The 21,093-nt window shown below is 43.0% G+C and overlaps 1 protein-coding gene across 3 annotated transcripts in view; it reads right to left on the reverse strand.

Annotated features, from left to right (window-relative positions):
* Positions 1-21,093, reverse strand: part of LOC137655738 (dehydrogenase/reductase SDR family member 11-like) — a 584,611-nt gene that overhangs the window by 34,268 nt on the left and 529,250 nt on the right. For all 3 annotated transcript variants that reach the window (XM_068389786.1, XM_068389784.1, XM_068389785.1), the window contains exons 5-6: positions 3,526-3,655; positions 2,703-2,855 (exon numbers count right to left, since the gene is read on the reverse strand). In XM_068389786.1, coding sequence (XP_068245887.1) covers positions 2,703-2,855; positions 3,526-3,655 — 283 coding nt within the window. The remainder of the gene's footprint in view (positions 1-2,702; positions 2,856-3,525; positions 3,656-21,093) is intronic.

Here is a 21,093-nt window from a genome sequence, read left to right on the forward strand (position 1 = left end):
AAGCCCTAAGGGGGAAGTTATCCAGTAGGGATAAATTAGCACAGCTAGTACTTCCTCCGGGGTATTAGCAATTGTGAAAGGGAGACAGCTGAGTTCATTCAGCAGAGTGAAAAGGGGAAATAATTATCCCCAATTCGAGTAGGTCCCGGGAAGGGACTGCGCATGGATGCACAGAGTATGCTAGAAAGTATTTACTGCATAACTATACACCATAGTTTTCTGACTAAGGTATGTACTATACCATAGATGTACTGGCTATCGTATATAGCTGTACAATAGACACTGCCGGCGCAATGCCGGCAGGGTAGAGTAAGGTGACAGTCCACTTTCGTAATATGAATTAGGTGGAGCCGGCAACCCGCCGACGCGTCGGAGGCACACAGGGCACCGGCGAGTCTCCAATTGAGGGTAACTCCTCCCAGCCATCAGTCTATGTGGCGGGGAAAGGGAGACAACCTCGGGATTGATGGCAGATCGCCGACATGTCGGCAGCCCCCGGCAGTCGGCAGGCAACCCGCTGAAGGTACTCCAATCCTGATTTCAATCTATGGGACAGAGAGGAGACTAAGGCTAAGCTTTCGGCTGTTGCCGGCAGAGTTGTGCGACAGTGGACCGGCACTTGATTAAGAGAGAGAGAAAGCATAGAGGAAGGAAGAGGGAAGGGCGGCAGCTCACTACCCTAACCTCGCCTTCCTCGAGAAGGAGGGTTCAAATGGAAGGAAGAGGATGATCAGGCTTCCATCCAGCCGCAACTAAACCGGCAGTCAGGTAGAGTTGCGGATGGCGGTCCAAGGGAGGACCGAAGAACACTCTAAGATAGTAGGGAGGTCTTTCGCCGGCAGACCAACCTGTCGTTACGCTATCCCATAGTTCAACTATATGCGGGAAGCTTAGCAGTTCGGACTAACAGGCGAAAGGACCGGGCTGACCCCACAATCCGCCGGCACTCTGTCGAGTTGTAGGACGGTGGACAGAGGTGCGATGGCTAGGCCATCACCAAAGGACAGAGGGGGAGGGGAAAAGGGTCCTGAGAAGAGTGTGGGGGTTGGTGTGAGTCTTCCCCAACACTCTAAGGGGGGGGGGTGTTCTGTTTCAGTACCGGCACTATCCCAGGTATAGGAAGAATTCGTTCTCCAGCCTAGGGTAGGTTAGTACAGTAAAGGAACGGCATGGCTGTGCCGTTCCAATCTATAAAGAAACAGAATCCCAGGGCCTGCCTAACCTAGGCTAGGGGTAGCATATCACCTAGTCCGGAGAAGGCAGGTGTTGGACAAGTCGCTAGGCCATAGGGAGGAAGGGTTGTAACCCTACCAAGTGTGGCCTAGGGGGAGGACAGAGCCCCCCACCTTTTGCCGTCCAGCGGAAACCAAAAGGAGAGTTCATTTCTCCTAATGGGGTGGCTGGGGTCAAACGACTGATACTCTGAGGTTCTGACCACAACTCAAAGCTCATGAACTATGGCTTTGGGCAGGGAAAGAAAATCCTAGCCTAACCTCACTTGAATATGATTCAAGGTAAGGAGAGCTAGGATGTAGCCTAGACTATCTCAGAGGGAGGAGAGATTACCTTAGTGCAAAGGTAACCGGGGAGGTGTGAAAGTATACAAAAGCCCTAAGCCGTAGGTTAGGGGCAAGGGAATCGACTACCAAGATCATCAAAACCAGTTTACTTCCTAGAAGGAGAAAAACCCATGTGCAATCACTGAATCTTATATGTATAAATGCCTAATATCTTCATTTCATAGATTAACACTAGGAACACTTATTATATCATGCATGAAAGTAAACTAAAACGCCTAGGCTATCGAGCCTAGGGGATAGGCTAGCAATTCTAGCGTCGCAATTTCGGCTACCTACACTTGCCAAAAAACGAATACTATCGGCAGAATATAACTAATTCCTAGCAATGAAGACGAAATAACTAATACTGATAATTAGTTAAGAAACCGGGAAAGTTGTTCTGGCTAACTAAATAAAGCATGCGAAGCGAACAATAGCGTCAGGACGCCTCCAGTTTAGGCAACAGCTCCGCCACAAAACACAGTATTTAAAAATAAAAAGGCGTTACTTTACGGCCAGAGCTGATTTATACAATATAAGAATATGGTACTCAACTTTCCAGAAGCAGAAGAGGCTGAAGATTGCGACATGCTGGGAAATAATAGCGAACAACTGGGAAAAAACACCTGGTCATAGACACTACAAGCCAAGGAATGAGAAGGCGCGCGGTTATGACGTCAACCAAGATGGCGGCCAACATGGCGTCGTTAATGATGTCATCTGAGTACTGTAACAGTAACGGAGGAGAACTTTGTATCGGCTCCTCCAATAACTTGCCACCAACTTCCCCCTCAAAGCGTAAACGCTATGTGGGGTGCAGATAGCTATGTGGCATGTCAAGCATACGTCCCTTGTTATAATACGATATCCTAAAGGGAAACCTTATGGGTACTCGCGCCAGAAGTTAGAATTCTGTGAAACCTTAAGTTCAATTCTCTGGGAATATCTACTGTAGTCATATATACCCTTAGGAAGCTACTGAAGGAACCTTCCATCAGGACGACATGGCCTAAGCCCAAAAAGGTATTTAAAGAAAAATTTGCATACCAGTGGTAATTCACTATCACTTGCCTAATGCAGTTCTGATAAAATTGCTCACACAGTGTTGATAAAGAAAGTGCACTTCAGTACCGTAAATCATACCTGCACATGTGGTGGAGCTGATATTATGTGACACACAGACTCTGCTACATCTTCAGCTTTAAGGCAAGGAAATGTGGCATATGCTTTTCTTCCTTCTTCTTCTCCCCTTTGTCTTATGGCAAATTCTGTCTCCACCAATCCAGGACTAATAGCCTTGGTTATAAAGAATAGCAAAAAATATTTCAGTAATATAATTTTTTTTTGGTCATATAACCACATTAAAAAAAATATTAAGCCAATCCTTTGGTTGCTATTTTTAAAAGGTTGCCTAAATGAAAAGATTAAGGCCCTTTGTATAATTTTTCAACAAAATTACTATGAATTACCATTCACATTTTAATTACAGTTCTTCTGTGGAAAACTGTTATTTTTATTATGCAGTATTATCCTTATGCATTTACTGAGAGTACATTTCTAAATTACACTTCTAAATTTTACATGCACTGCATTTACATAGTTTTGTGAATATGTATTTATATTTGAAAAAACATTCCAACACTTGGAGAAAAGATTACATAGACTGCAAGGTATCATAGAATATTGAAACATTGCCAGTAAAAGCACATTGTTATATGACATTAAAACAAAACAAACCAGCACAGCAATAGACAAAAATTTTTCCACCTATTTTATGTAATAAATCAATGGCGTCTGTAAATGGTTTCAAAAGTGGTAAGAATTTGATGACAAAATCCTATTAGTTACAAACTGTGAGAATGAAATAAAGCTGAAATTGGTTAAATTGAGTAACAAATGACAATTCAGCATAACAGAATTCCTAAATGCTTCAGGAAGTTACCACCAACATTTAAACAATACATACAGAAACTCGGATCTTTGAGTTGAGGTCTTTTAGTTCTTGTCTTAATCCTTCTGTGAGAGCTGTAACTGCAAATTTTGTTGCTGTATAAAAATGGATACCACCTCTGGGCATCACATAGTGTCCACATATACTGCAAAAAGGAAATATCAAATTATTAAAACAAGCAAATACAATGAAGCATATGCATGGAATTTTTTTATGTGCATTAACCACTTTAGTACCAACCTCCGTCTTTGTTCCAGTAACCTATTATCATCCCTGCAGAGAAATTTGATGACAACACCATGCTCTCAAGGTATTTATCACTACTTTAATAGCTATTATTTCATATCATTTACAAAGAAATTCCCAAAGATCAAAAATTTAAGAATATAAGAAGTAAAATTTTAGTTGTTCCAACACAAATACAAACCTTACGATATTTATTAGGGGTACAATTTCAGCGAAGCTGAAAGACGAGCCATAATAACTTTAGCAAGGGATAACCAACCCAACCACTAGTTAGAGGGGGGGGGGGGGGTAGTCAGCTACCCCACTCATTCACACACCTGTGTTGAGCAACCACTTTGCTTTCTGGCTCGTTAGAGACCGGTCATACTAATGCTCTCTCCCACTGATTTTTTTACTTGCCATTAATCATTTATTTTCTTTATCTTTCCAGTGTATGCATGTTGCTGCTTGCAGTCCCAATGTGTACTTGTCCTGGTCCTGAAGGCTACGCATGCGGTACCTTCATGTACGCCGTAGAGATGGACCCGCACTTGTTGTGCATGGGTTGCCAGAGCCACCGCTGTTCGAGGGATGACACCTTTGTTGAGTTAGGGAGTGGTCTGCTTCCCAGTGGGAGAGGTTCAGGTGATGGAAAAAGAAGTCCAAGCATGATTCTTCGCCTTCAGGGTCTTCCTCGAAGTCGAAAAAATCACAGACTCTTCTTATAACCCTGAATCTCTTCCCGAAGCTGCTCATCCGCCGCTCTCTGAGGAAAGGCCAAGTTGCAGCTTAGCCTGTTTACTCCAGGTCAACCTTGTGGGTCAAGGGACGGTACCGGCTACCCTAGCGAGTCGGCCCTGCACCTTCCTCCAGGGACTGCCTGCTCTATCTCTGATATTTTGTCTTTTTGGCCATCAAAGGATGTTCTCTTCGGACTCCTTCAGTTGAATGCGGAGCAGAGATTGTCATCTTCTTCCTCTTTGGATAATAATTATAATAATAACCTTTATTCCAATAATACATTGGGTTTTCTATTTACATCAGGTCATCAACCAAGGTTAGAAAGCATACATTAAAGCTATTAAAACAATAAAATCATAGTATACTATTACAATATACACACATACATACATAAATATATCTATATATACATATACACATATACACATACACACATACATATATATATATATATATATATATATATATATATATATATATATATATATATATATATATATATATAAAACTTGAATTAAGAAAATTGTAATTTTGGTTATAAAACATTGTTCCTAAAACAACAATTAGTCAAATTACTCCAACATAAAATGTTCTTCATAGATAATGGTACAGTATGTCTTAAAAAGCGGTTATTGACGTGAGACGTGGCTAATGTCAGGTACGGTTGTTTCCTATAAAACTTATCTACAAAGATTAATTATTGTTTAAAAGATGTTTTCTTAGTTTATTTCTAAAAGATCTTAGAGATTCTTCGTCTTTCAATGAGCCAGGTAAACTATTCCATAACTGTGGACCTTTAGTATTTATTTCCCTTGATCCTATATGGGTATTGGCTCTTCTGGACACTGGATTATTTGCTCGTCTTGTAGTCATCACTGTCATCGAGTCAGCGCTTCTAAAATTATAAAGCCAGTTCGGAAAAACGTTTTTTAAAACTTTAAAAACAAAAACACGGACATCAAAAGTGTACTGGTTTTTCACTTTCAACCAACCCAGTTCTAGCAAAATTGGAGATATATGATCATATTTTCTCACTGTACCCATGGCCACCCGAGCCGCAAAATTTTGAAGTTTTGTACTTGTTGCATAAGGACGTTGCTTGTTGAGTCCCATATTATATAGCAGTAATGAATCAAACTTAATACTAACGATTGCACTACGATTAGGCGAGTTTCTGGTTCGAATAAATTTTTCAGTGTATTGAGATAAATAAGTGTTCCCATAACTTTTCTGTGCAGTTCATCAATATGTTTTTCGAATGTCATGTGTTTAACGAAGTGCACTCCAAGATTTTTTACGGATTCCATAGGTTCGATGATGGCCCCGTTAAAATTGATTTTGATGTTATCCCCGATTTCGGATAGATATTGCCTGGAGCCTAGGAATATACATTGTGTTTTACTTTCGTTCAACAATAAGCCATTTATTTGAAAATACATCTTCACTATATAAAATCTCCTCAGCTTCGCGTACTAAATTTTCCAAGTTATCCATATAGCCATCAATTATTATTTGAGTGTCATCAGCATACTGAACAATGAAAGTCACCTAAAAAATTTCTCAGGTCATTTACATAGATGTTGAATAAAATTGGTCCTAGGATTGAACCTTGAGGTACACCAAAACTGATGTTTTTAGGGGTTGAGACAACATTTTTGAGTCTGACAGATTGTACTTGATTACGTAGATAGTCTGTGAACCAGGATAGATCAATATAAAGTGTTTGACATTTACCCAGCAAAATTTCATGGTTCACACTATCAAAAGCTTTCGACAGATCGAGAAGTAGTAAAAAGGGAAATTTTCTTCTTGTCTATGTTATCGTAGATTTTATCTGATATTTTTAATAATGCTGTTTCCGTTGATAGTTTTGGTCGAAAGCCATGTTGACTCTTAGAAATGAGGTGGTTACTTTCTAAGTATTCAGTTAACTGATTTGATACTATTTTTTCTAATATTTTAGATAACACCGGGAGTAAAGAAATTGGCCTGTAATTAGAAATTTCGTCTCTATCTCCGCTTTTAAAATAAGGAACAACATGGGGATTCTTCCACGTTTCTGGGTAGATATTAGTTACGATAGATGTATTAATAATTATAGTAATGTAAAATAAAATTATATATAGAGTATCTTTTATAAAACGTAGCGGTATGCCATTGGATCTGTACGCATTTGACTCTTTGAGGGAACTAATAACTAAAATGACATTATCGCAGTCAACAGGTGACGGTTTAAAAGAATATAACTGATGGTTTGGGAATGTATTTATTTCATCAGTTTGTGCACTTCTATTATTCCTGGCCAGTTCTTCTTGCGTTCTTTCATATGTCTTTCTTCCTACATTCGCAAAATACTCATTAAATTTTTCTGCCTTGTCAGTTAAATCTTCATTTTCTATTTGAGATTCTTTGTTAGTGTTATTGGGCAGAATTGAATGCACTATTTTCCAGGAAGTACGTAAGTTATTCTTATTACTTTTAAGTTCGTTCCTGTAGTGTTGTTTCATACTGTTATCCATTTCAATTTTTACTTCCTTCTTTTTCTCTTTAAAATTATTTCTCAATATTGTATTATTCCTATCCTTCTTGATATCGTTTTGTAATTTATCTCTTATTATTATATTTTGTTTGATGTTATTAGTTATCCAGGGTTTAGGGGGGCGGGTGATTACTTCCGTTACTATTGGAGCACATTTATCAATACATTTGGTTAAAACATTCGTTAAAATTTGTACAGTACTTGAGAACTTACATTATCAGTGTTTAAAATACCATTCAAAGTGGGTCTTTCTTTCATCACCAAATTACAAATACTCACTTGAGAATAATTTTTAAGACATTGGAAAGTTTTATGAATGGGTTGTTTCTTAGGTTTACGTAAATTTAAGGTAACTATGATAGCTTCGTGGTCGCCTACTGGGCTTGGAATAACGTCCGAATCGAGTACCATTTCCTTGTTATTAGTAATTAGTAAATCTATCAACGTTGCTGAGTCTGAAGTTACTCTAGTTGGTTTTGTAATGAGTTGGTGTAACTTTAGGTTACTTACAATTTTATTCATTTTGTTGTCTGTTTTGAGCAAGTCGTCGTTAAAATCTCCAAGTATAAAAATAGGCTTGTTTCGTAAAATTACGTTTTTAAAAGAATTGGAAATATAATTAAAAGATGAAATATTTGCTTTTGGGTGACGATATATACAACCTAAAATTGGAAATATAATTAAAAGATGAAACATTTGCTTTTGGGTGACGATATATACAACCTAAAATAATTGACGGTAATTTACGCTGTTGTACTGATAACCATTTAGCTTCAATGCCCTCCTGTTTTTCAATGCAATTATTTATTATATTTACCTTTAAATAATCTTTGACATATATGCAAACTCCACCCCCTCGGCCATGATCATCTCGATAAAGTTGATAAGAGGGAATATTAATATATGCATCATTCACATAAAGATATAGCCACGTTTCACTCACACATAAAATATCAAAATTGTCTTTTTCTAATAAATGTTCAATTACATGTTTACTGCTTAAAAGTGATTGTGCATTAATATATATAAAAGTTATAAAATTACAGCGATTGCTAGACCTAAACTCTTCGGCACTATCATCTTGGCCATCTTTCAAGTTCTTTTGCAAAATACTACATAATTTGCCCTTATGACCATATTCGTGGCAGTAATTACATTTTAGTTTATGGTCGTATCTACAATTTGACTGTGTGGTTAAATTCACCACAGTTGTAGCAACCTCTTTCTTATGTAGGTCTATTGTCAGAAAAATTAATTCCTAGGAGGATAACGATTAAAATGGTTCAAACTATTGTTTTTTTTGTCTATTCCTAACACTATGAGTCTCAACTTGATCTCTCCTGTTATTTCCAGTTCTCAATTTATATGGCATTGGATGGCTGGGGTCACTTCCATATCTAAAGTTTCTAGGGTTTCTTACATTGTGATTTCTATAGTTATTCTCTATTACAGATCTTTTTCCACCATTGTTTTGTTTGTGTGCCTTCCATTTAGACTCATTCCAGTTTTCTCTAACAATACTACCCTGAGATGTGGATACGATTGCATCCAATAACCTGACTGCTCCTATTCTACTTAAATTATCATATGACAGACCATCTTTATTATCATAGCAGTTTTCATCCATGTCTCCCGTTCCAAGCCTGAAATAGTTCTGGGTCCCAATGTAAATAACACCGTTGTCTTGACACCAGCCAAGCAACTTGGTATTAAAATCATTAATTTTGTTAACAAGATCATCTGATTTCAAGCTTGGAACAAGCTCACATACTGTATTTTAATGCTGATATGTTCATTTTTACTTTTCAACTCTGCGACAATTTCTCCAATTTCATCCAAAACCATCTCCGATACATAATTTTCCCTAAGAATGTCCTGAGCACCACCATAGATAATGCATTCGCTTAAGGGGTGATCCAGATTTTCCTTTATCCATGACTTAAATAGGGACATATTTGCTTCAGGGAAGGTCCTAATTAGAGTGTTTTCTTTAAAGTCACTTCTTACTTCCTGTAAACTCGAATCTCCTATAAGCAACGTTTTCTTCTCATCTAAAATAGAACCGAGTCTATCGCCATGACCATCACCTCTTTCGACACTCTTCTGTAATGCTTCTTGCAGTGTTTTGATTTTCTCCTCTGCTATAAAGACTAGAGTTTGGAGGTTGATCCTCCCTCTGCGGGCGCAGGTGCTGCAGCCCATCAATCAGACTTTTGGACGCCAAGACAATGTTGTTTCACCAGGGCCGGTGGAAGAACAAAATCCTAGGCAATTCCCTTCAGGGTGAGCATCCCCCTCGTTCGCGAGAGAAAAATGCTAGTGGGCAGCAGTCCCCCTACGCTTACACTCATCCCCAAAGGGCAGGGGCAGAGCATTGTCTTTAGAGCTTTTATCCTCAGGGAGAACCCACCTCTCCTTCGGAAGAGGCAGATTTCGAGCACCAGCAGTCTCCCCCTTCGGGTGGTTTCTGCAGGATGTTCCCCTTCAGAGGACTGTCAGGGCGAGGAGTTCCCAAACCCACTCCATCCCGGGCACTCTCCTTCCCCAATGGTCATGAGATGCCTTTTTGAACCGGCTGGCTCAGGTCATGATGTCCTATCAGGGTCTCATGAAGGTCACGTATCGGGCTTGCGTGACTTTGAGCCTTCAGGCTCCCACAGTGCCGAACCTTCGGGTTCCCGTCACGTTGAGCCTTTGTGCTCTCGTAACCTGGGCCCTTCAGGTCCTTGTCCCATTGAACCTTTGGGTTTTCATGGCATGGAACCGTTGGGTTCCAGTTGCGCTGAGTTCTTGGACTCTTGCAACAGAGGGTACGCTAAGTCTTCGAGCTCTCGTGTCTCACGTCGTGCTGAACTTATGGGTTCTCGCGGTCCGGAACCTTTGGGTTCCCAGTTCTTGGACTCTCGCAACAGAGGGTACGTTGAGCCTTCGGACTCTCGCAGTCCGGTTGCGTTGAGTTCTCGGACTCTCGCAACGGAGGTTGTGTTCAGCCTTTGGGCTCTAATGCCTCGCATTGCGCTGAACCTTTGGGTTCTCGCAGCCTGGAACCTTTGGGTTCCAGTTGTGTTGAGTTTTGGGACTCTCGTAACAGAGGCTGCACCGAGCCTTTGGGCTCTCGTGCCTCACGTTACGCTAAACCTTCAGATTCTCACAGCCCGGAACCCTTGGGTTTCAGTTGGATTGAGTTCCTGCACTCTCATAACACCTGCTAAGTTGAGCCTTTGGGCTCTCGTGACCGGGGTCACGGTGACCTCCGCGCTCTCATAACTAGCGTTACATTGATTCAGCTGGTTCTTGTATCTCCAGTTAAGTTGAGCCTTCAGGTTCTTGTGACTGGCGCTACGCGGAATCCTCATGCTCCTGTCCTGCCAGGTGCGCTGAGCCTTTGAACTCTTGTGACTCTTTTGGATATTCGGGTCCTCGTCGCATGAACTTAACAACCTTACACGAAACAAAAACTGACGATATCCATCATAGTTCAGGTTTTGACGACGTAGAACCCTCGGCTTCTTGCCATACAGATCCCCAGGAGCTGTGCGCCCCAGAGCTTTCCCACTATGTGGTTGTTCCCCCTCCTGGTTTTCGTCTCCCTGCACCTGCCTGATCTCATGCTACGTAGCGAGGCAGACCAGCGTTGCCTGACGGAGCAGTAGATCGCGGCAGACCACAGCCGCATGATCTGCATCATCACCAGCTCACGGTTCCTGCTTCCGCGGACAAGATACTATCTCCATTCCTAGCTGCAGGAGGTATTCCTACCAAGGGTAAGCCTCTCGTTAGTGGAAACTCCCACCAGTCTCGACAGTCTCGCCTTTACGCCCATGCTCAGATCCTCTCCCAAAGGGAGGGCCTGTGCTGATCCTGCCTGCAGGTAAAGGGGCTCAAAATCCATCTCAGATTCCGAAGCCCAGGGTTCCGTGCCGCCCTAAGTATCCCCTTCCCAGCACATCGGGACCTTGTGAGCCCCATGCATGAAAGCATTATTCAATGTAATGCGGAAGCCATGATGGGGTTCATTCTCCATTCCCAGTCCTTGGGTGGCACTCCTAGGATCCCATTACTGCCAGCTCTTGTATTAGGTGCCTTTCCTCTGGCTGACCCCAAGAGGAGTTTGGATGAGACTGCTTCGGCAGAGGCCATCCCTAGGGAGAAAAACTTCTCTTGACGTAAGGGACCCCGCGAAGAGAGCTCTCCAGAACCTGGCCGTCTCCTGCAGTTCAGAAGTAAGGGTAAGAGGAAGAAAGTGACACTATCTCCTCCTTGAGAAGACAGGGTGACGTCCTTCATGGACTCTTTCCCCCGCCTCACTCCAGTTGAGGTGGTACCGAGGGCTGCCCACCCACCTCCCCAGTTGGAAGCAATTCCTCCATCTTTGGAAGCCTATTATTCCCAAAGCACAGAGGAGGCCGCAAGGCCCACTCTCATGGAGGAAATTCTACTCCAGCGCACACAGCCGAAGAACTTATTTACCATTCCTAAGTCCTCGGCCAGAGCCCCTCTATTATTATTATTATTTTTATTATTACTTGCTAAACTACAAATCTAGTTGGAAAGGCAGGATGCTATAAGCCCAGGGGCCCTAGGAGGGAAAATAGCCAAGTGAGGAAAGGAAACAAGAAAAAATAAAATATTTCAAGAACAGTGACATTAAAATAAATATTTCCTATATAAACTATAAAAACTTTAACAAAAGAGGAAGAAGAGTTAGAGAAAATAGTGTGCCCTGTTGTACCCTCAAGCAAGAGAACCCTAACCCAAGACACTGGAACACCATGGTACAGAGGCTATGACACTACTCAAGATTTAAGAACAATGGTTTGATTTTGGCATGTCCTCCTAAAAGAGCTGCCTACCATAGCTAAAGAGTCTCTTCTACCCTTACCAAGAGGAAAGTAGCTACTGAAAAATTAGTGCAGTAGTTAACCCCTTGTGTGAAGACAAATTGTTTGGTAATATCAGTGTTTTCAGGTGTATGAGGACAAAGGAGAATCTGTAAAGACCAGGCCAGACTATTCGCTGTATGTGTAGGCAAAGGGAAAGTGAATCGTAACCAAAGAAAAGGATCCAATGTAGTACTGCCTAGGCAGTCAAAGGACCCCATAACTCTCTAGCAGTAGTATCTCAATCTCAGAGGCAGAGAGAGTTCCAGTCCACATCAACGGGAGTTGCCCTGTCATCAGGATACATAGAGGGCAACCCTGACCCACACGGGGCTCCTACAGTTGAGAGCTCATGTGTCCTGAAGGCCAGTGCAGCTTTGCCCTGGTCACAGGGGTTGAAGAATGCCAAAAAGAAGGCAGTGGCTAAGGCCACAGGCTTTTCCTCCTCTTGGCACTTCAATGCCTCCTTCAAGCCTCTCCCATCTCCTTATGGTTTACAAAGGAGGTACTATGAGATCACTAATGAGCCTCTCCCAGTGCTGCCTCTTGACCACTCTATACATACTCGCAAAGGGTATGCCCTTCAATAAACTCTTGGGACTTCTGGTCTCATTCTTAGCCTCTGACATTCTCAACCAAGAGAAGGTTGCCAGGTATGCCATGCAGGCAACTTCATGGCTGAACTTTTTGTTGGGATCTGTGGGACAACTGATACGGTCTCAGGACTGATCTCAGGAGTCCACAAGGAAGACTATGGGGAGTTTCCAATTGTCTGGACCTCGGCATTAGTGTTTCTCTCCCATCAGGTGGTGAACCTTTTGGCTAACACCATCCTGAAGAGGAGAGATTCTGTCATAGGGAAGTTCCATGGGCAACTCCCCCTGGCTGAGGTCTTGAGGATCAGGAACTCCCTTTTCGAGGGCAGCTCTCTTTTTGATCCTGAGAAAGTCGAGCGGGTGCTGAGAGGTGGAGAAAGTCCAGTTTGGACTCCCTCCTCCAGATGGCCTTGACAGCCAGGCCCTTTAATCCTCAGCCACAGTGGAAACTAGCCCCCAAACTGTCGATTAACAGGATTAGTGACCCAAAACAGCAGGGTACCAAGGTGTCTAAAAACCCCTTCAAGGCAAAATGTCCTTCCGTGGAGGGAAGGGAAAAAAGGATCCGGCTGAGACCAATCCCACTAGGACAGGCAATCCCCTCACACAATCACCTGTAGGGGAATGCCTGCAAAGCTACTGGCAAAGGTAGCTACATCATGGGGCCGAACCTTGGACAATCGAGGTGATTCGTTCAGAGTATTGCATTCCGTTCACGCTATCTCTACCACCACTAACTCGGGATCAAGTCCCAACAAACTCCTGTGCGAAGGGATTCGCAGTAGATTTCCAGCCCATGTTGGCGAAGGGTGTTCTTCAAGAGGTCCTCGACGGGTCCCCAGGCTTCTACAGTTGACTCTTTCTTGTGAGAAAAGCGTCTGGGGGCTGGGGACCAGTTATCGACCTCTCAACCCGTAACAGGTTTGTCAATCTAACCTCGTTCGGGATGGAGACAGCCGACACAGACAGACAAGCAATAAGACCGCAGAACTTCATGTACAACCTGAATCTCAAGGACGCATACCTCCAGATCCCAATCCATCCGTCTTCCAGGAAGTATCTTAGATTCATGCAAAACCAGAAACATTACCAATTCAAGGTGCTGTGCTTCAGTTTTTCCAAAGCACCCAAAGTATTTACAAGTGTTCTCACTCGTGTTTGCATGGGCTCACAGAATTGGCATCGTCTCCTATGATACCTGGACGATTGGCAGATTCTAGCAGACTCGGTGGCAACCCTTCTTAACCACTGAGACGAGCTTTTAAGGTTTTGCCAAGATATGGGGATCATGGTAATCTTGAGAAGTCTCAACTGCTCCCATTGCAAAGACTGATATATCTGAGCATGTTAATAGATAGTGAAAGGCAAAATGCATTTCCATCAGACGAAAAAATTCAGAGGCTGAGGGAGGTAGCACTGCTTTCCTCAGACGAGAAGAGCTCCAAGCACAGAGCTGGTTGAGACTGCTCGGTTATCTATCCTCTCTGGCCCGTCAAGTTTTCAACGGATGCCTCAGTATGAGATCACTTCAATGGTGTCTAAAGTCACAGTGGAATCAGACAACCGATTCCCGGGAACTACTAGTCCGCATAAGACAACAAAAACAGCCGGACATTGGATGGTGCTAGCAGACCAACCCCTGCAAAGGAGTCGATCTTCTCGTTCCACCCACGGAATTGATGCTCTTTTCAGATGCATCAAAAGATGGGTGGGGGGCCAATATGCTGCACCACACCACCTTCGGCAAATGGTTCGAAATATAAAGTTATCAGCGCATAAATCTCTTATAGAGATGAGGGCAGCCTTCCTCACCCTCCAACAGTTCCACCAGTTCTTGGCGGGGTACTCTGTGGTATTAATGAGCGACAATACCACAATAGTAGCCTACCTAAACAAGCGAGTCGGTACCTTTTTGAAGCCGCTGTGCCCACTAGCAGCAAAAATACTCAGAAGGGCAGAAAACAACTCGGTGATCCTATCTGCGCGCTTCATTCCAGCCAAACAGAATGTTCTAACAGACAATCTGAGCAGAGCAACTCAGATAGTGGGCTCCGTGTGGTATTTGAACCATCTAGTAGCCAACAAATTCCTGACTTTGTGGGGTGCCCCAACCGTGGAACTGTTCGCAATGGCCCTGAGCTTCAGGCTCCCGTTGTACTGTTCCCCAGCCCCGGACCACCAGGTTCTTTGGCAAGATGCATTCCAACAATGGTGGGAGATCATAGACATGTATGAATTACCCCCAGTTTGCCTGATGAGAAAAGTCCTCAACCAGGTTATAGTAAGCAAGAACTTACTAATGACACTAATAGCTAGGCTATGGCATCAAGCATAATGGTTCCCAGACCTTCTGCATCTTCTCACAGAGATCACGAGGGAACTACCTCCACACCATGACCTGCTCAAATATCCACACGCCAACAAATACCACAAAAACGTAGCTTCGCTTTGTCTTCATGCCTGGAGACTGTCCAGCACCTCATCACACAGAGAGCTAGAATAGCTGGACACCTTAGATGCTTAACAGTGTCAGTCTACCAGGCAAAGAGGTCTGTTTTCTGTGGTTGGTGTCATGGAAGGGGTAATGATCCCCTTGATGCCTCATTCCAACAATAGAAGAGTTCCTTGTACACCCTCGGGAAGAAATGTTTCTCTCGGTTTCGGAAGTCAAAGGCTACCCCTTAGCCTTGATTCTAGCCTTTAAATTGAAAAGGGTAGATATTTCCTCTTCGGAACTTTCCTTACTCATATGAAACTATGAGATTTCTTGTCCACACTCTGAACTTCGACCTCCTCCTTAGAAAGTGGTTTGGGTACTTCAGGTCCTTAAGTGCCCTCCCTATGAACCATCATGCCAGGCAAAAGATTGCCACTTCACATGGTCTATCTTCCGATGTCTCCGACTCAAGAAGATGGGGAAAAGTAATCCTCAACTTAGTCCCTGAGTTTATTGCTAAGACCTAAAATCTGGGTGTTGGACCTTAGTTTCTGCCCATTCTGGATAGAGAGTCTGCATTCTGGCAACCAAAGACCCAGACCAAATGCTGCTACTTTGTCCAGGAAGGAGTCTGAGGTGTTACCTGAAGAGAAAAGCATCAGCTCGCCCCATGCATCGGCACTGTTTGTCAGCATTGGGAAGGTCAAGAGGAGGGTCACGAGGAACACCATCTACTCATGGATCCGTATGGTTATTAAGTTTGCTCTCAGAGATGACCCTCCTACCAAACAACCCAGATCTCATGACGTCAGTGGCATTGCAACGTCCCTGGCGTTCAGGAAAAACTACTCTGTGGCATAGGTGTAGAAGCATCAGACGACCTTCACCACCAACTACCTGCAGACCGTAACCCACAAGAACATGGAAGCATTTCCCATTGGTCATGTGGTGGCTGCACATCAAGTGGTCTAAATACCTCAAGCTCCTTGATGGACAAGTAGCAGAGGGTTGAGGGCTAAAGTTACCTGGGTTAGTCTGGGGTGAATGAGTAAGAAAGACTGGCTCTTTTCTTCCTTTCACACTTCTCCCCCTCTAGGGAACACAGCACCACGGTACCCAGCACAGTTGACCTCACCCCTCTGCAGGTAAGACTCATTTCAATGTGTATCCTAAGTATAGAAATGATACTTGTTACGTTCCCCAATACCCATGCAAGGGAGGCTATTGTGTAGTCTTAGGACTCTCTCTTATCTTTATGATCAAAGTTCCTACGTTAAAAGACCAGCTGCATTGCTAGTATCACAAACAGACAGGATTTTAGCAAGGGCAGGGTTTCTGCTACTCTTGGTCTTACACCAAGGTAGAGAGAACTCCGGTCAATGCCAAGGCCAGTTGGCTGGGACTTTCACTCTCCTAAGAAGTGAGTCATCCCTAATAAACAGCGTAAGGTTTGTAGTTGTGTTGCAACAAATGACAAATTTGTAAGTAATTTGTAATTTTCCCAACATACAAACCTGGAACTATTTATACAAATTGGCCTGCCAGCCCTGTCCCCCAATAAGTCCCGCCAGAAAACAAAGTGGTTGCTCAGCCCAGGTGTGTAAGAAAGTGGGGTAGTTGACTACCCCTACCCCCCAAATAGTAGTTGGGGTGGTTATCCCTCGCTAAAATTATTATGGCTCATCTTTCAGCTTCGTCGAAAGTGTACCCCTAATAAATAGCTCCAGGTTTGTATATTAGAAAAATAAAAATTACTTACAAATTTGTCATACTTATTCACAATAATCACTCTCAAATCCACAATAATAGGCTATTGCTTACGTTAGGCTACCCCACAATTGTTATCTAACAATGTTTACCCTATGCAAATGTACACAAAGTTAATACTATTACAATACAGTATTGGGTGTTGTTAGGATCATGACGACACTCAACTCCCCACTATAAAAGAAAATATAATACTTTCCAAAATTCAATAGTAATGGAAGACTTATCAAATAACACTTCGTTTAATAGTTATGAAAAATCTAGTATAAAGTCCTCCCTCGATGTACGTGGATTTGAAGTCCGCGATTTAGGCTATTCGCATATTGAAACCAACGAAATATAGCAAAGACCATTCTAAACTAACTGTCATCCCACGACAGCTTAGATGGTCTGCAATAATGTTTCTCTTGTTAGATATAAACCATGTCGAGAGAGAGATCGACTGGGACTGTCCACTTGAGAATCTCTGCTGTTAGACTGCATAGCAGCAGAGAAGCTACACCCACTTGTTTGAAGTAGGTCACTACTGTGGAGTTGTCACTCATCAACACCAAGGAGTAACCTTTCAGCCTTTGCAAAGTGGTGTAACGCTAGTTGCACTGCTTTCATTTCCAGGAAGTTTATGTGGAAGCTCTTGTTCTCTTCTGACCACAAACCAGAGACTTGTTTCTTTCTCAGATGAACGCCCAATCCCTGGTGAGATGCATCTGTCAACAACATGAACTGTCGGGGAGAAGCCACCACAGGAGGTCCACTATCACCTCCTCAGGTACTTGCAGCAAGGTTGCAGAATGGTTTCATTCTTGTGACCACTAGATCTTCAGAGCCCACAGCATCGAGTGCAGACGCAACCTCCCAAAGGGACGAGTTTCTCTAAGAGAGGAGTGATGGCCTGACAACTTCTGCCATGTCAGGGCAAGAGGTTCCCTTTCAGAAAGGTTGTTGCCAATGTCCCGAACCTTGCTTTGGCTTGCACTGAGTCTATGTTCATGCCCAGATACCTGATAGACTGATTGGGGATGAGGCTGGACTTCTGCAGGTTCAGTTGGACCCCCAAGAGGAGATCTTGGGATTCTGCCAAGAGAATCCAGTTGTCTAGGTACCTCATGACCCTGATGCCCACGGCACGTGCTCAGACTGAGACAAGGACAAAAACTTTGGTCAAGACTTGAGGGGCTTTAGATAGGTCAAAGCACAGCACCTCGAATTGGAAGAGCTTGTCTCGAAAGGGAAACCTTAGGTATTTTCTCGAGGCTGGATGGATGGTGACCTGCAAGTAGGCGTCTTTCAGGTATATGGTCAGAAGGTAGTTCTTCCTGATGGCTTTGAAAATGGAGGTTGGGGTCTCCATCTTTAACTTTGTCTGCAAAATAGAGACGTTCAAGAGGGAGAGGTCTATGACAGGTCTCCATCTTCCTGTTAGCTTCTCAACCAGGAACAGATTGCTGAGGAAGCCTGGAGAGTCGTCAAAGACTTCCTCCAGTGCCTCTTTGTTTAGCAACTTGGAGGCTTCCTCTGACAAGAGTAAGTCTTTCAGGCATTCTTTCAAATATAAGGTTGGATTAGACTCCTGGTTGGAGGTTACAGTATTATTATTATTATTATTATTATTATTATTATTAAACGGAGGAGATTAACCATCCCAATGAGTCAAACTTGACTCTTAGAGAGCTGGCCAGATTGACATCGTGAAGAAAAAACATATTTATAAGAATAGAGGGAAAATATAGAAATTTAAATCTTATCTATAAAGCCTATGTTTCTTAAAAAATCTAAAATCCTAAAAACTGAGAAATGCTCAGTCTGATAAAAGGTCAATTAAACTTTTCCCAAAATCTTAAATCTCTTTCTTTTAAAAACTTTAGAGTTGCTAAACTCATTTTATTTAGATAAAAAACAATCACACTCACTGCACCTCAGTACTCCGAATTACGATCAGTTTGCCCATGTCAGTTCACTCAGTCGAGTCAGTTCGCCCACATGTCAGTTCGCTCAAAAGTCGAGTCAGTTCGCCCACACTAGGGAGTCAATTTGCCCACAAATGCTATTGGAATGAAATATTGCAACTGGGCAAGAATATGAATATTGAATTTAGGCACAAGACCAAGCACTGGGACTGGAGAGGTCATTCAGCACTACAATGAGGGTACGAGTTGATGAGAATGACAGATGAAATGAAGAAAATTAAAAACTGACAACAAATACTGCACTTACCAGAATTGTACATTAGTATTACCAACTTGATAAAAATATTAGACGAAAAAACCATGCGACATTCTCACATATAGCATCTAAGTTTCCATCTAATTCGTCTGCTAGGACCTTTATGCCAGCTACTACTAAGTTATGGAATGGATTGCCTAGTGTCATTGTGGAGTCCTCTGACCTCCAAACATTCAAGAACAGATATATAACTTATTCTCACTATTCATTTATTCTACTACTTTATTTATTTGGTTACTACCTTTTCTTTACACTTTTCTAGCAACCTGATTTCCCTATGAACAGTGCAAGGAGTAGCATGAACTGAGAATTATTGAACCCAGCATCTCTCCTTGGTCTTCACCCATTGTTCCAGTCCGAAAAAAGGACAACAGTATATGGTTGTGTGTGGACTACCGTAGACTGAATAAGGTTACTCCCTGATAAGTTCCAGATGCCAAACATGACAGGCTCTGTATTTGGGCTACAGGGAGTCAAATATTTTACAACCCTTGACCAGGTTCGTGGATACTACCAGTTACCGATGGCAGAGGACAGTAAAGAATACACGTCTTTCTCTAACGCCTTTGAACACTGGCAGTTCAGACGCTTATCGTTTGGACTGAAGAATGCACCTGCAGTGTTCTAGAGAGAAATGCGGAGTATTCTCCAAGAGTTCCCCAAAGCCAAGGTGGTTGTCTACATTGATGACCATCTTGATCCTAGGGTCTACTTTCTAGGAACACATGAAACTGGTAGAACAGGTTTTGGCTACTCTCCAGAAGCATGGACTCAAGATAAAACTCGGGAAGTGTTCTTGGGTTCAAGCTGAGGTTAAGTATCTTGGTCATCTAGTTGGACGTTCTGATATGTGTAAGCTGCCAGAATACATCCAGAAAGTGGAAGACTTCCCTAAACCTACCACTGTGTGAACTACAAGAATTCCTGGTGGTTATACCAAAGTGCTCACAGATAGCTAAACCGTTATCTGCAAAGACTGGAGTACGTAAATCCCAAGGGACCAGAAAACTGAAATGGACAGCAAAAATAGACTGTGCCTTTGTGCACTTGAAGGAGCTTATCAAGGAGGACATTATGTTGTCATATCCTGACTACTCCGCTGATGCAAAACCCATGAAGCTGTTTGTTGATACTTTGGGTGAGGGTGCTGGTGCTTGACTGTGCCAGGAGTCCTTGGAATATTCAGGGGAGTGTTGGGTGATGGCGTACGACTCCATGACCTTCCTTGACTGCGAGACCCGTTACTCTACCAATGATCATACCAGATTGCATCCAGAAGGTGGAGGACTTCCCTAAACCTACCACTGTGTGTGAGCTACGAGAATTCCTGGGGCTGGTAAACTTCCAGTGGAAGTTTATCCCTAAGTGTTCACAGATAGTCAAACCGTTATCTGCAAAGACTGGAGTTCGTAAATCCCAAGGGACCAGAAAACTGAAATGGACAGCAGAAATAGACTGTGCTTTTGTGTGCTTGAAGGAGCTAATCAAGGAGGACATTATGTTGTCATATCCTGACTACTCTGCTGATGCTAATCCCATGAAGCTGTTTGTTGACACTTTGGGTGAGGGTGCTGGTGCTTGTCTGTGCCGAGAGTCCTTGGAACATCCAGGGGAGTGTCGGGTGATAGCGTACGATTCCATGAACTTCCTTGACTGCGAGACCCGTTACTCTACCATTGATCGTGAGTTGACTGCTCTGCGATGGGGAGTGAAAACCTACAGGGCCTTCATCTATGGTCAGTTCTTCGTGATTCATTCTGATTACCGTTCCCTGATGTATCTTCGTGATATGAAGATGGTGGACAGTCGCCTAGCACAGACACTGAAGGACCTGTCCGAATCTAACTTTATTGTCCAGGTGATCACATTGCCACAGCAGACTGGTTATTTCACTGGCCCACATTAACTGACTGTCTGCTTGCTACTGAACCCACCACTCCCAAGTTGCCTACTGGACTAGCCTTGTATAAGGAGGTTCGTGGTGGTCAGGATTTCCTCATAGAATCCTTGGAGCTAGTTGTGAACTGTTGGATGGAAGGGTCAGGTGTCGCACCGGACTCTCAGCTGAAGGGAGCAAAGCTCCGGGATGCCTTCGTTCAGAATGCCGCAGCAGACTGGTTATCTTGCTGGCCCACATTAACTGACTGTCTGCTTGCTACTGAACCCACCACTCCA

Source organism: Palaemon carinicauda, chromosome 16, assembly GCF_036898095.1.
Source record: "Palaemon carinicauda isolate YSFRI2023 chromosome 16, ASM3689809v2, whole genome shotgun sequence".
Classification (NCBI taxonomy): domain Eukaryota; kingdom Metazoa; phylum Arthropoda; class Malacostraca; order Decapoda; family Palaemonidae; genus Palaemon; species Palaemon carinicauda.